Source organism: Solea solea, chromosome 8 (genome assembly GCF_958295425.1).
Source record: "Solea solea chromosome 8, fSolSol10.1, whole genome shotgun sequence".
Classification (NCBI taxonomy): Eukaryota; Metazoa; Chordata; class Actinopteri; order Pleuronectiformes; family Soleidae; genus Solea; species Solea solea.
In genome coordinates, this window is record NC_081141.1 from 6,275,915 (window position 1) to 6,290,289 (window position 14,375).

The 14,375-nt window shown below is 42.2% G+C and overlaps 1 protein-coding gene across 3 annotated transcripts; it reads right to left on the minus strand.

Annotated features, from left to right (window-relative positions):
* Window positions 1-4,800: 4,800 nt before the first annotated feature.
* On the minus strand, window positions 4,801-14,256 carry lrp13 (low-density lipoprotein receptor related-protein 13). 3 transcript variants are annotated; one of them, XM_058636315.1, is made up of 21 exons: window positions 14,177-14,256; window positions 13,860-14,009; window positions 13,518-13,733; window positions 13,204-13,413; window positions 12,658-12,873; window positions 12,354-12,583; window positions 11,802-11,931; window positions 11,226-11,416; window positions 10,777-10,963; window positions 10,110-10,322; window positions 9,847-10,030; window positions 9,573-9,774; window positions 9,334-9,498; window positions 8,946-9,146; window positions 7,870-8,419; window positions 7,328-7,447; window positions 6,966-7,073; window positions 6,626-6,856; window positions 6,185-6,554; window positions 4,977-5,073; window positions 4,801-4,882 (listed from the first exon to the last, which is right to left on the minus strand). In XM_058636315.1, exons 1-21 carry the CDS (start codon window positions 14,232-14,234, stop codon window positions 4,859-4,861), a joined length of 4,053 nt encoding a protein of 1,350 aa, XP_058492298.1. In that variant the 5' UTR covers window positions 14,235-14,256; the 3' UTR covers window positions 4,801-4,858. The 3 variants fall into 3 exon arrangements, with proteins under 3 accessions (XP_058492298.1, XP_058492297.1, XP_058492296.1); XM_058636314.1 differs by having other exon boundaries at window positions 13,860-14,018; XM_058636313.1 differs by having other exon boundaries at window positions 13,860-14,021.
* Window positions 14,257-14,375: the final 119 nt, after the last annotated feature.

Sequence of the window (14,375 nt, forward strand, 5' to 3'; positions counted from 1 at the left end):
TGGAAAACAAAGAAATCATTAAAAGTTAATATTTTTGGTTTGTGGACAAAACAAGACATTTGAGAACATCATCATTTCCAGGTTTGACGAACACCGATAAACCTTTTTTAAGGTTTTCTGATATTTATGGACCAAACGATTAATCGAAAAAATAATCGACAGATTAATCGATTATGAAAATAATCGTTAGCTGCAGCTCTAGTGTGAACACAGTCTGTCCTCTGACTCACTGCAGTATTTCACGCTCATCAGCATTCATACATTGATGTATTCGTAGCCACTGTCACGATATTGACTCTGATCCTTACATCCTTACTTCTTGTTCAAATTGGTAAAATCGTATTTCATGTTACAACAGTGCAGGTAGTGCTTTGATTCTCTCAACTCCTCCCTAACTTTTGTACCACCAGACTTGATGAAGATAAGTTCTCATCAGTGTGTCAATCTGTGTTTTCCTCGTGGTACAGGTCGGTTTGGTACAGTACAGTATAGTCTGGAATTGTAAAGCCCTGAGAACTGCTACTTAGTTTTTCAACAGTTCATGCACTGGTTCAACTTGATAGAAAAGTGGCATAATTGAGTATCTGTTCTGGTGGTCACAGCATATTCACAGTATAAGACTACGACTACGTAAGTCAGTCTTTACACCGAGTTAACTGACAGGCTGGTTGCTGTGTTGTGAGGCAGATTTATGACCCACTTCCTCACCATAAGAATTGAATGAAAGGGAACACGTCGTAGTTCATTCATCTCCTGCTGTTTGTTTGTCAAAAGAAACGACACAGAATAAATGTTTGTTTTGTACTTGGATCTCATTCACTGTGACTTTTGATCAGAAACAGATGCTGCACATTTTAACTGAATGACACTAATGAGTTTTATCTTATACACACACACACTGTTAGATTTCCATATTTGTGTCTTGTAACATCACACTGACATCATCACAAGAGGGGAGTTGTGTAATAGTGTCACTTTCCTCTGATTGTACAACAGGGCTTTATAATGATGGTTCTATCGCCACCTGCTGATTCATGATGTTTTTCCCAGCGCTTTAAAGTGGATTTTTGTGCTTGTCCTGGGGACAAAAGATGTTTTTGAGAAGTTTGGACTAAAATATTTCTAAAAACCAGAGGAGGAAAACCTCATTTTTCCAAAATACCTTCCTACTTGTGGACTAAGCCTTAAAACCTTCATGTTACCACACTGAGGTTTGTTGTTTTGCTTCTTTACATCACTTGTTTGTAAAAACAAATGTTCTGTGAGCTATGTTCAGCTGAAACACAATGATAATCATTCAGTTATGTATTCAAATCAACTTTTAATTGAGACGATCTAACAAATAAGTGATTGCAGTTAACCAAGCAGGTGATGGATTTAGAATGAAAAGTTAATATGTGACATAAATACAAGTGTGATACATACAGAGCTGTCATTTCTTACAGGGCAGTTGTGATAATGATCTGTAAAGTGTAAAGTTTAATTACCTTCATTAAAGACAGTCATTCCAACTCTGAATGAGAGGCATCACTTTAAATCACTGCTGTGATATCTGAACTGAGAACAGAACTGAGATATATAAATAATATATAATAATCAACCTTATTTGTTGACTTTTCAAAATAAAGTTACAAGGTGTCATTGCATAAAATAGGTATACTCAATAAAATCAGGCAATAAAAATACAATGAAAACAAATGATTTAAAAAAACAACAACACAAGTTTGCAATTATAATGTGTGCTACAATTAAGAAAAGAAAAGATTGTGAAATGGCAACAAATCAATAGCAATAGATGTTAGATTTCTTAAGTAGTGACTAAACTTTTTGACAAAACGACTACCAATGTGGGGACACATTGTAGTGGTGTGGCTAGCGTTGTTGCCCCACAGCATGAAGGTCACAGGTTCAGATCCCTGTCTGTGTGTGTGGGTTCTCTCCAGGTTCTCTGGTTTTCTCCCACAGTCCAAAATCAGGTTAATGGGTGACTCTAAATTGACCATAGGTGTGAATGTGAGACTTCTAACACACCAGGCTGGGACTCCGCCTTTCACCCTATGTCAGCTGGGATTGACCCCAGCACCTCTACGATCCTCATGTGCAGGATAAAGTGGTAGAAGATGGATGGAATACTTATGAACCAAATCTAAAGGAGTAAAAGCCAAGTAGTCTGGATATGAGGCTTGATTTAACACAGATGAAGTATCAAGATAACTCTACATATGTTGGCAACAAACATGGGGACGAGGCAGTGAGCTGAACTAAAGGTTCAAATGTCTCCTCTGGGTGGACCTGGCAAAGGGCTGAACTGGAAAGTGAAGCAAACAGGGACCCCGGTCAGGGCAGCACCGACGTGGATTGGCAAGAATGGGGTTGAGGAGACTGGTGGAAGTGTCGGTTTGATGTGTGAAGGGACGGGTGGAGTTGCGCCCTGGGGGAATCCTTGGTATGTCATGGTGGTGGTGGTGGTGATGACTTGTGGCTGAGTTGTACCTATGTTTGTATCGTTCTCCATGATCCCGGGTTGTGAGCCCTCTTTGTCTGGTAGCACATGCGCAGTGTCGGTGTGGATTGAGCCCTGTGGCATATCCTGAAGAATGTCAGTGCCGGGAACGGTTCGTGAAGGATCGACTGGCAGGAGTTGGAGAACATCAGTGGATGTTTGTGCTTCCTCGGGGCCGGGCAGTGCTGTTGTGTTGAGCATGGCTGCAGGTCCAGAGTCTGCAGTGGGAAGAGGGTCTGCAGTCTGTAAGGGGTCTGCAGTCTGTAAGGGGTCTGCAGTCTGTAAGGGATCTGCTGTCTGTAAGGCACCGGTCTCCACTATAGTAGTAGGAATTTCTGTCTCCGTATGTGCTGTTTGCAGGGGATCCTGGGAAGGCTCGACATGAGCGTCCGTCTCTTCTGATGAATCTGATTCAACGGACTCTGATGAATTCTCCTCTTGATTTAGGTAGACCTGTTTTAATAAGAAGGCGCATGTCAACAAGTCCTTGTACTGTACACTTGTTTTACTGCGGTGTAAATGTATTTAACAGCCGTACTCACCGGTTTAGATATGGCTGCCGTCACCATGACGACAGCACACAGTGTAGTCCAGAGAATTGCCATTGCTGTTCCCTGTACACATGCACCATTACATTTTTTTAACATCAAACATTCTAACTACTTGATAAAAAGTTAAATAAATAAAAGACTCACCTCAATAGTGTCCTCTTATTTGTGCAGCACACAGCAGAGCTGTTCTAAAATGTACCAACTCTCCCGAAATCAATCCAGTAAGTGCCAATTTCTGCTCTGCCTTGTATTTATATGACGGTTTCTGTGTGGGTTCACTGAACCAGTAACTCATGGTCTGGTTCAGATCGTTAAACGTTATTCAAAAACAAAGCTAAATCACTGAACTCCCCCAGACGCAGTCAAATTAAACAGTGAAGGAAACAAAACGCTTTGATTGTAATAAGAAGTGTCTATTCATAAGCAAACATGTGGTTTTGGAGTAAACAATGGGAAGATTCTCGTGTCATAAGTGTCTCGGTTATGTCTCATCACACAGACAACGCAGACAAATGCCCTACTTTTTGCCCTAGTTTTTTTTTTTACATTTTAATTGTTGGTCTTCACTAAACAACATCCTATATTTACCTTTTCAACAGTCAATTGTACAGCGATTCCTTCATCATTGCAGGAATGCACGTACCAAATCAGTCGGCGGTTGAGGAAGTCGTAATACCATGACAATACGGTCAGTAAAAGAATAAATCATTTAATATGGGAAGTTATTGCTGCCACATCCGAAAAAATATAACTCAACCAGTATCACTTACTAGTTAATAAAATTTATACATTAATAATTAAAAAATAAAAAGTGAGACTGATGTTTAAACGAGAAAAAGTATGGCGAGAAAAGATGAATTTAAACAGTTTCATGTTTACAATTTGATTAAGTTGTAAGAAGTTACAACACACTCGGGGTTTATGGCCTGGAGGACTGAGTGGACCAGGTTCTAAGGTTTATTTTAAAAAGAAACAAAAGGAAAATGTCTGGGGAAAAAAAAACAAAACCAAAAAAAAAAAAAAAAAAAAAACTCTAAATCCCTGGAGTTTGACGCTAGGTCACTAAACTGGGGACGGGTTTCATCTCATGAAACCAACTTTTCTCATGAAAACATGAAATATTTAACACTATGATATACAGGTGGAAAATAATGAATTACATTTATTCACATTACTGTAATTCAGTTTGTGTATTTGTACTAGTCATTTTTAATCTTATGTTTAAAGACCCATTATGCGTCAACATATTTTATCAGCACTTTAATTTTTAAAGTTTTGCCTTTCATGAAAAACAATGTGAGATTTGTGTCCCCTCGTCCTTTTTGCACAACAAGAAAGAACCTTGTTGTTAAAAAGTAACTTTTACTTTAAAGTGTGTACATTTTTAGACCAGTACTTGTAATTAATTCAGATTTTTATCAAAAGTGGCACTTTTACTTCTGATATATAGAATTTGTGCTTCCCAAATTCCCAAAGTGACAACATTCCCAAATGTTAACAAAACCAAAGAAACCAGGACACATTCACAATATTTAACAGCAACGCTACCATGCCTGCTTAAAGCAGATAAAGTGAAGTTATTTTTGTAAAGCCGTGTTTGGACCAAAAGCCTCTTTGTGATGCTGCATGTACACAGTGCGTTTTAGGTCTTTATCCATTCACTACGTTACAGCATGTCACTTATGACATGTTGTCATGTTCTAGCAGACAGTGAGCGATGCTCAAATAACCTCACAGGAAACCATAGAAAATGCAAACCGTTTATTTAAAAAAAAAAAAACCCTGCTAGTCCATATCATCAGCCTCAGTCCACAGACGATACCACTTCCTGCAGAGAAGAGAAAGAAAAGTCAGACTCATCCCACAGGCATAGAAAGACAAATTGGGAGCCTGCTGATTTATGGAGCTGGTGGGAGGTCCACCTCTGGCTTCTCTGCGTCCACTGGGGCCGGGGTGTTCTCTTCTTTGTTCTTCAGGTCCGTCATACTCGTTTCCTTCATAGCTGCTGAGCTGGCTCTCCTGTGGGGAACAATATATATATAGTTAATGTAGTTCTGTGCCAAGTGTGTACAGGAAACTGTTGTATACATGAACCACACCGACACGTAGCTAACAATATTTATGTCTAATACCAAGTTATAGAGTATATAGCTCTATGGAGGGTAGAAATAATACATGTTGGGAGTGTTTTAATAGTTATAGCCATCAAGTATAATCTGTTTGTTTTGATTTTCATGACGCTGAATCTTCCCAACTTTTGAACCATCACCACATTTTAAAATCTGACCAATTCAAAATGAGCATTTTGGCCACAGCAGTCAAGTTAGCGGTGTCACCGAGTGCTGGGACGATACGGTGCATGCCAAACAGATTCAATAGGCATTTGTTAATAATTGCAATCTTAATTGAATGAGGCAATGGTAAACAAAATTGTTTGTTTTTTTAGATTAACGGCTACATTTAGCTTCGCCGCTAATAATAAAATAAATACAATCAGGTCAAGTAGAAAATTAAGTGTTTTATAGCTTTGCTTTCAGTATTCACTGCACTAGTGCTGGAAGAAAAGAAAACGCTGGGCCAAAATTGAGCCTCTGGAAAAATTAATCAAGCATTTTCAAAATGAACCATTTGTTTGTAAAATATAAATCGGCAAAAGCCACTTCTATCTTTGCTAAACAACCTAATAAAAAAATCTGGGGGAGAACATTCTTTTTAAAAATAGTCAAAAAGACATGTTTCCCCCCCATCCCAATATAATTAGCTATGGTAATTAACAGCCATAACATGAATTTAATTTGGTGCAAACAAAGTACCTAAAAAGACATGCTTTAATGTAATAAAATTTGATGTAAATATTATATAAAATTATATTATATTTTTTGTATTGTATTGCTGCTATGTTAAAACAATTTCCCCTTGGGGATGAATAACATATTTCTATTCTATACTCATTTTAATCCATGACCAGCATTAATCATTTTATCAATTTTGGTGATAAAATTAGAATCATTCCTATTAATCCCATATACAAGAGTCTTAGTATTTAGCTCAAAACATGACATGCATGGTATGAAGGAACATGTTCAGTAGCATTTTGTATCAGGAGGATTTAGTAAAAAAACAGAAAAACCTCATGTTGGCACTCTTCTTCCTCTTGACCACAACTGCCATCACAGCGATGACCACCACGGCCACACAGAGCCCCGCAGCACCGTACACGATGGGACCTTGCATGGTCTTCAGGAAGTGGTCCTGACAGGAATCCCCGGTGTAACCCAGTGAGCATTCACAGTTGGTGTCTCCACCCACTTTGACGCACTCTCCATTGCCACTGCAGCGTTTCTGGCTGCACTGCTGGGCATCCAGGTTCAAGAGGAGGCCGCTGACGTTCAGGGTCGCCTTCACGTCAGTGGGTTTCGGTGGAGGGAGAGACGAGGGTGGAGAGGAGCTGTGAGGCTGGACGGGAGCAAATACTTCCAGCCATTGTTTCTGGTCGACACCTACACAACGAAAACAAGACTTCCAGCAAAAATGCCTTTTTGAAAGACGTTTAGATATCTGCTGGACTCACAGTTCTCATCCGAGTGGTCCGAGCAGTCTACGCGACCATCGCAGAACTTCTCAATAGGTTGGCATGAGAGCTGATCCAGACACGGTCTTCTGCCCACTGGGCAGCCCTGGTCCAGTTTACAGTGAGTAGCATTCACCAGGACGTGATCATGGCCGCACTTGCACGTCCGGCCTGCCGGGGTGGCGAGGCATAAATGCTGGCAGTTTCCGTTGTGTGTGCATTTGTTGGCACCTGTTGAAACAAAGTGGTTCATCAGTCGAGGCGTTTGGGAGGTTTCATTTTTGTCAACATTTAGAGCAGTTTTTAAACATATGGTCATGAGTCAGAGCTCCTTACATACCAGACTGACTTGACTTGCCAAAAGCCTTTAGGCTGACCACTTGTGTACCAACTTCAAACCACATTTTGTTCTGCTGCTGTTCGTCTCTGTACCAGAGTCTGGTTTTGTCTGTGGGAAAAGACCGAAAAACACCATGAAAGGTTTATAGAAGTGATAAAAACATATCACACATTAAAAGTGACACTCGTAGGTTTACCCGTAGTAGGAAAAGTTGTATTTCAGACATGAAACACATCAAAGCTATATTGTTTCATACTTATCATTTTTGCTATGAATTCAAGTTAAAACGGTAACAAGATGAAAACTCAAAGCTCTTAGCTTGCCCCTCCCATTTGGGCATTATATACACAAGGATACATTACCAGTGACAGTCATCCAGAGCAGTGTGTCATCACTAACGGCCACAGCGACCAGGCCATCACCAGCCTTCAACTCTCTGTACGCAGAGCCATCAAACCGGACACAGCCGATGCTTCCTAAAGCTGGGACAGAATCCGCCATGCTGCTGCTTAATGCCAATTTTAATACAAAGCATTGATAATTAAGACAGTGCATGAAGTGTCATGGTTGTTGGTGCCAGACTGCTGAGCTCCTGGGATTTTGAGACAAAAATTTGTAGACTTTACAGATAAAAAGGGCCAGAAAAGAAGAAATAGCCAGTGGGCAGCAGTTTTCTGGAGAGAGGCCTTGTGATGCCAGAGGAAACTGATTAGACTGGTGTCCAAATGATATAAAAGGAAACCCTGAACCTCATGGAACATACAACACCTCTAACTTGAAGCAGATGGTCTACAGCAGCAGTAGAAGACCACAATGAACAATTTAATGGGTACACAAAAAAAAAAATCCAACACAACATTGTGACATTACGGACCGTGCTGTCCCAAAATCTGTAAATTCTTACCAGTGTCAGCCCAGTAAATTCCATCACCATTAGCAGAGAAGACCAGAGATGAGGGCTGGACAGCATCCTTCCACACCACTCTCTGCTCAGCACCATCCATGTTGGCACACTCTACAGTCGCCACGGTGCCCGTGCCCTGCAGACCCAGGTTAGTGAAACAAACTCTGCCACTGGGAGGATGGAGAGCAATGGACCCCACTCTCCCAATTCCCTCCTTGATGAGAACTGTGGTGAAGGCACCCATGATGGAGGTGGCATGCAGGCGGGGCTGTTTACTGCTGCTCCAGTAGATGTTCAGAGTCACCCAGTCCAGGGCCATGGCAGTGATGGTGTCACCCAGGAGTTTGAGAAGCTGACCCTGGGACACCAAGTCTGAGTCCTTCAGTTTGAAGGCGCTAAGTGAATTTGTGCCATCGTCAGTCAAGAACAAAGTGTTGTCGCGTAGGTTGTAGTCCATGATGACCGCTTCATTGACGGTGGGCAACTGTAGGGCCAGGTGCTCGGGCCAGCCCTTCGGCTCTGCCGCTGTGAGACGTGACTGCAGATAAATCTACAGAGGAATGCAAAAAAAAAGTATATGAACAAACGTTTATCAGTCCAACAGACTGAAGGTTCAGATATTTCCTCCTCCAAAAAAACAACTATTTTGATCATCAATGAATCGGTTTGAAGCTTTTTTCATAATTAAAACAAGATTTCCAATTGTTTAAGCTTCTTAAATGTGAATATTTTCTTCATTTCTTTGCTCTGGGTAACAAAGAAATCATTAAAAGTTCATTTGTTTGTGGACAAAAACACATTTGAGAACATCATCATTTCCAGGTTTGACGAACACCGATCAACATTTAAGGTTTTCTGATATTTTATGGACCAAACAATCGAGAAAATAATCGACAAATCTGTCGATTATGAATGCTCCCAGCTCTTACATAATGGTCCTTTAGATATTTATGATAGGGAGTGGATTTGTTTCCTCTCATGCTGGCTTTAACTTAATTCACTGCAGATACGAGACTGGTGTCAATTTTCCCCCACAACAACGCAGCTGTATCTTGTAAATGCATAAAGAGCAAAACCTGGGTGACAGTAGAAGGAGACAGCATGAGCAGGAACGCCGAATTGACCAGGCTGGAACAGGTCAGCCCGTCGGCAGACAGTAAAAGTCCAGACGGACACTTGCAGACGGCTTTGGGTCCTTGGGCCAACACACACATGTGGGAGCAGTACATTTTCTCACAGGGGCTCCGAGTTCCCATCTGGAGCCATGGGTGGATAATCTGCAAACCATAAACGTGGCATATTTATTATGTTTTTTTGGCCCTTTTTTTAAATTGAAAACACTGAATTCTTTGATGCTTGATGTTTCAAATTTGGCACCGAGTCACTGAGTGCACACATGTAGGTGGTGCAATTTCATTTCAGTCCGTTATACAACAGTAAAACCCTTCATACAAATACATTTACCTTCACACCAAAAGGCTGTTTAGGTCTTTTCAGGAGAACTTGCCGGTTCTTGCCAGAGATCTTATGAGCAGCCTGCACCACTCGTCTCTTGGCATCAGACCAGTAGAGCATGTCATTAAACACTGCCAGCGAGAATGGGTTGGTGGTTTCTCTCGTTTGTAGAATCTGAAGATGACATTTGTGCATCAGTCATCGGATTTGCTTCGCATGACAACACAGCCTTCTGAAAATTCATTTACCCGGATATCATCTCCATCCAGTGTCACAGAGCCAATCGCCCCAAGTCTTTCATCTGTCCAGTAGACCCTGTCTGAGATCACGTCCACAGCGATGCCACCAGGCCAGCCCAGACTGGAGTTCACCACTGCCTTCCTCTCGGAGCCGTCCATCCCCGCCCGCTCAATCTTCACTACATTACCGATGTCTGTCCAGAACATCAGACTGACACAAGAATTTAACATCATGTATAATAAACTGAAGAACAGTTTAAACGCAAAATACATTCATACAGACCCTTTCTGTGGCAGCAGGGCCAGAGAGCGGGGCTGATCCAGGTCTTCGTCCAGGATGACACTGTGGTCCAGGGATTTCACGGGGCCTGCGGCCAGTCTGATGGCAACAATCTGACTGTTCACCCCGTCGATCCAGTACAGGTTCCTGCCGAGCCAGTCTACAGCTATACAGTCTGCCCTCACTCCTGTGGAAACAGTTGTTTGGCACGTCTTTACGACACAGTCACTTACAGTAATGCCAGATTACTTTAGTGTCGCCCTGACCTGTAATCATTGTCCCTGTGGTCTTTTGGGAGAGCGAGGACCACCTGATGCTCTCGGAGTCCAGACTGACCCAGAAGACCCTCTGTTCCTTCCAGTCATAGTCCAGAGACAGGATGGCCTTCTTGGCAGAGGAGGACAACACATTCAGGCTGCCACTGCGCAGTCCAAACACAAACAGGTCCGTCTGGATCGATGACAACAGGTAAGGTTCCCCTGAGAGTTGAGAAAAGACAACTTAATACTTCCTTTATTTGGAAAACATGCCAAAAGATTGGGATTGGTTGGGTTTATAAGCTGTGAAGTAAAATATGAACAGATATCCATTAGAGTCAAACCATTGTCAAAGGAGTCCACATAATGCTGAGTGAGTAACTCAGAAAAGCAGTGTTTAAATCTCATGTGGCCAGACAATATTGCACTTCTGCATACAGGAAGTCAGACAGCAACAAAAACATTGCTTTAGTAAAGTGAGACTGCAAACAAGTTGGATTCTGACTGAAAACCTAATAGTTAACATTCTAAAAAAAAGTGTTGCTATGAGAATTGTCTTGAGCAGGCAACTTTTAGCCCTAATGCTCAGCAAAAAAAACACATTTCAAACCATTGCTTTCAGCTGCAGCATTTCTGCTTTGCTTCTTTTTCCTCATCCTCTCTGTCAGGCCCTCACCTGTGATTTTACAGTGGTGTCCATTGGCCTCAATGATGTAGCCCGGGTGACAATCACATCTGTAGGAGCCGGGTGAGTTGACGCACAGTTGACTGCACACACCCGGGATCCGACCTTCACACTCGTCAATATCAGCACAGGTCACCGTGTCCTCCGTGAGCCTGAATCCTGCTTTACAGCGACAACGCTACACACCAAGGACAAGGATTACAAACAACTCTACAGTAATGATACTGAGGATGTGTGCAAGACATAAGGGAGAATTAATTTATGGGAACTAGTTTTGTTTCAAACACTTTTACACCAATTACTGAAACGTTTCCTTCTTATATTACATTGTATGATCATTATAACATTATGGTAAAGTGTTGCTATTGCACTTCCCTGCCCCCTCATTTTAAGTCAAAGTTAAGGGACATTTACTAATGTGCTGAGATACAGGCCCTCACCGTTCCCTGCGGTGTACTGTAGCAGCTCTGGGAGCAGCTCTGCCGATCGGCCTCCGTGCACAGCGTTTGGCAGCTTCCTCCCTCATCAGAGCCGTCTGCACAGTTCGTAATTCCATTACACACCAGGGATGGATCCAGGCATTCCTGACTTCTACAGTGGAACTGGTGAGGAAGGCAAGTCACCGCGCCACCTGGTACACACAACTCCATTATACCAGACTGTCTCTGGCCAGTTACAATGTGCAACGTCATGCATCTACCTTCTCATTTGTGTTCATTTTACTGTGCATTTTGTGACTTCACCTTAAAAAGTGCTTTGTAAATATAAAATGGAGGCAAAAGCTTGACCATCCAGATGCGCTTTATTTTGAAATGACCTTTGTAGCCCATTCTCCACCACTGTTAGTGAAACTGTTTTAATGCAGCAGATCAGTGTAGATTTTATGTTCATGTCCATGAACACCTGCAGAATTTGGATTTTTTGCATTTCTACTATATTCAACACACTGCAAACACGCACAAGATTAAAAACATCCATCCAAATTCCTCATATTTGTATGATAATGAAATACTCACATTCAGTCTCGTCACTGCCATCGTCGCAGTCCTTCACACCATCACACCTCCAGGCTGTAGGGATACACTTCGTCTTGGACTTGCATGACAACTGGAACTCACCACAGGTGAGAGGAGCCATGGGACAATCCTGCAGAGGAACCAGTGGATTTATACATACATTTTCAGAATTGTTGCAGTTTGAGTTGTTAACAGGCAACAACAAGTCTTCAACACACAAACATCATGTCAGTCATTACATTACATGTCATTTAGCAGACGCTTTTATCCAAAGCGACTTACAATAAGTGCATTTAAACATTTGGGTACAAATAAGAGCTAGAAGTAAGAGCTTACTTCTAGAAAACAGTCATGTTTTCTCCAATCTCCTGCTACATCTTTATTTCTCTCAATACACTTAATTTTCACCCATTTAGATCAAATGCTTGTAATATCTTGGAAAAAAAAAAATGTAGGGACCATTCCAGACAACTCCATTTGACCACTGAAAGGTCAACCCTTTGGTTGAGATGCACTTTTTTTTTTTAGCGTGGAATTGCATAGAACATGCACCTTCTCGTCTGTGCCATCTTTACAGTCTCGATCTCCATCGCAGATCCACTCCTGCACCAAACACTCCTTGCTGTGGAGGCAGCGGTGTTTGGTGGTGCAGGCCACAGCTTTGGTGCAGCTCTCCTCGTCTGAGCCGTCCCTGCAGTCTGGATGACCGTCACAGTGCATTGTGGCCAACACACACTGGCCACTGGTGCACTTAAATTCAGTGGCACTGCAGGCCTCATCGGCTACAGGGAAAAGAGAAGTCACTCAAGTGTCCCAAGTCCAGTCAGTAAATATTTCCTCTGAATTGAGGACCTACCACAGTTTGCCTCGTCACTTCCATCCCAACAGTCCCTCTCTCCATCGCAGAGGAAGCTGTTGGGAACGCAGCGGCTCTTGTTGTCACAGTGGTGAGTGCAGCCTTCCATGTGCTTGGAACAATCCATTTCATCTGAGCGGTCCTGACACTGAGGTATACCATCACACAACTGGCTCCTCTCAATGCACTTCCTTCCATGAGCGCACTGGTACTGCTCTGCAGAGGACACATGATAGCAGAAATCAGTTTGGGTTTTTTTTTGTCAAAAGCAGACTCATGCAGTTTATTTATCACTACATAACTTGCACTATTTTTCTTCTATTTTAGTCATTTTATTGTATTTTTAATTTCATTATTTTCTTGGGAAAGATTGATCACAATGAGATAAAATTCAGGTAAATTCATTCAATTCATTTCTTAATGCAAAGTAATGTAGATTTGACCTCATGTGTTAAAATGCAGCAGTTCATGTTCCCCACTAGAGGGCAGTAAGGTTATTCTTAAGCCATGCACAGAGGCTCAGAGCCTCACAGACCAAAATACAACCTGTTCCACATGCTGTGTCACAGTCTTCCTCGTCCGAGCCATCTCTGCAGTCTGCTTCTCCATCACAGACGTGGTTGTAATGGACACAATCGGATTTGTCCTTGCAGATTTTGGCACCCAGTGGACATTTGACAGGCAAAGGACCGACAGATACAGAAGGGGTTGTAATGGCCCCCTCGTCTTTTTCCTTCCCATCTTCCTCAGCATCCCCTTGATGTAGACATTGATCAAACAGAACAATCCACTTCATCTGAGAGAATTCTTTCGTACAAGTGCTGCATAATACAACAAGCAAACAAATCATTTCAGCTTACCACAGCTGGCCTCGTCTGTGCCATCCAAACAGTCCTTCTCTCCATCGCAGAGGAAGCTCGCTGGCAAGCAGCGACTGTTGTTGTCACAGTTGTGAACACAGCCTTCTGTTTGTGTCATACACTGCAGCTCATCAGAGCGGTCCTGACACTGAGGTACACCATCGCAAACCTGCTCCTTTGCTACACACTTCCTCCCATGGGCACACTGGAACTGGTCTGTCCAGGCAAAGGATTTAAAAAAGTCTTATTTTTGTCTAATCTTACACTTTTCAGTAATGTCACAAAATGTATTCATAAACAGTGAAAACTTAATTTAATGGCAAGTATATGTTGAGATGTCACCTTTGCTGCATTCAAACGCACAGTCGTCTTCATCTGAGCCATCCCTGCAGTCAGGCTCGCCGTCACACACACTGCTGTAGCGGACACACTCAGAGGCGTCCTTGCACAGTTTAGAGCCAAAGCTGCACCTTAAAGCACTGCTGCTTCCAGCTGAAACAACTGCTGAGGTCAGGTCAACACAGAACAGACTCAGTGGAATTATCCCAACAGTTAAAAAAACAACAACATTCAGTGTCTTCACATCACTGTTATTTGAAAACTCTACTCTGGCTTTTATTGTAGGTATTAAATATAGATTTTTGGTTGACTTGGCTCACCTTGCAAGGACCCTGTCAACAGCAAAAAGACTGCACAAAAAAACAAACATCTCCCCATAGCCACCGATAAAAGAAAACAGGGAAAAGGTTGCCAAGTGTGACTATAGCTTTTATATTGATACCAGGTGAGGCCATTAGAACCTAATTTACCACCTGACTCAGGGGGAGGAGCTTTTGCTCTTTGCCTTGATGTAACAGC

Coding starts and splice junctions, on each gene's coding strand:
- lrp13 (XM_058636313.1), bottom strand. CDS start 14,234: ATGGGGAGATGTTTGTTTTTTTGTGCAGTCTTTTTGCTGTTGACAGGG. Junction 6,857..6,965: donor TGGCAAGTCAAGTCAGTCTG/GTATGTAAGGAG, acceptor TTGTTTCAACAG/GTGCCAACAAATGCACACAC. Junction 5,074..6,184: donor AAGAAGAGTGCCAACATGAG/GTTTTTCTGTTT, acceptor TGTTCCCCACAG/GAGAGCCAGCTCAGCAGCTA.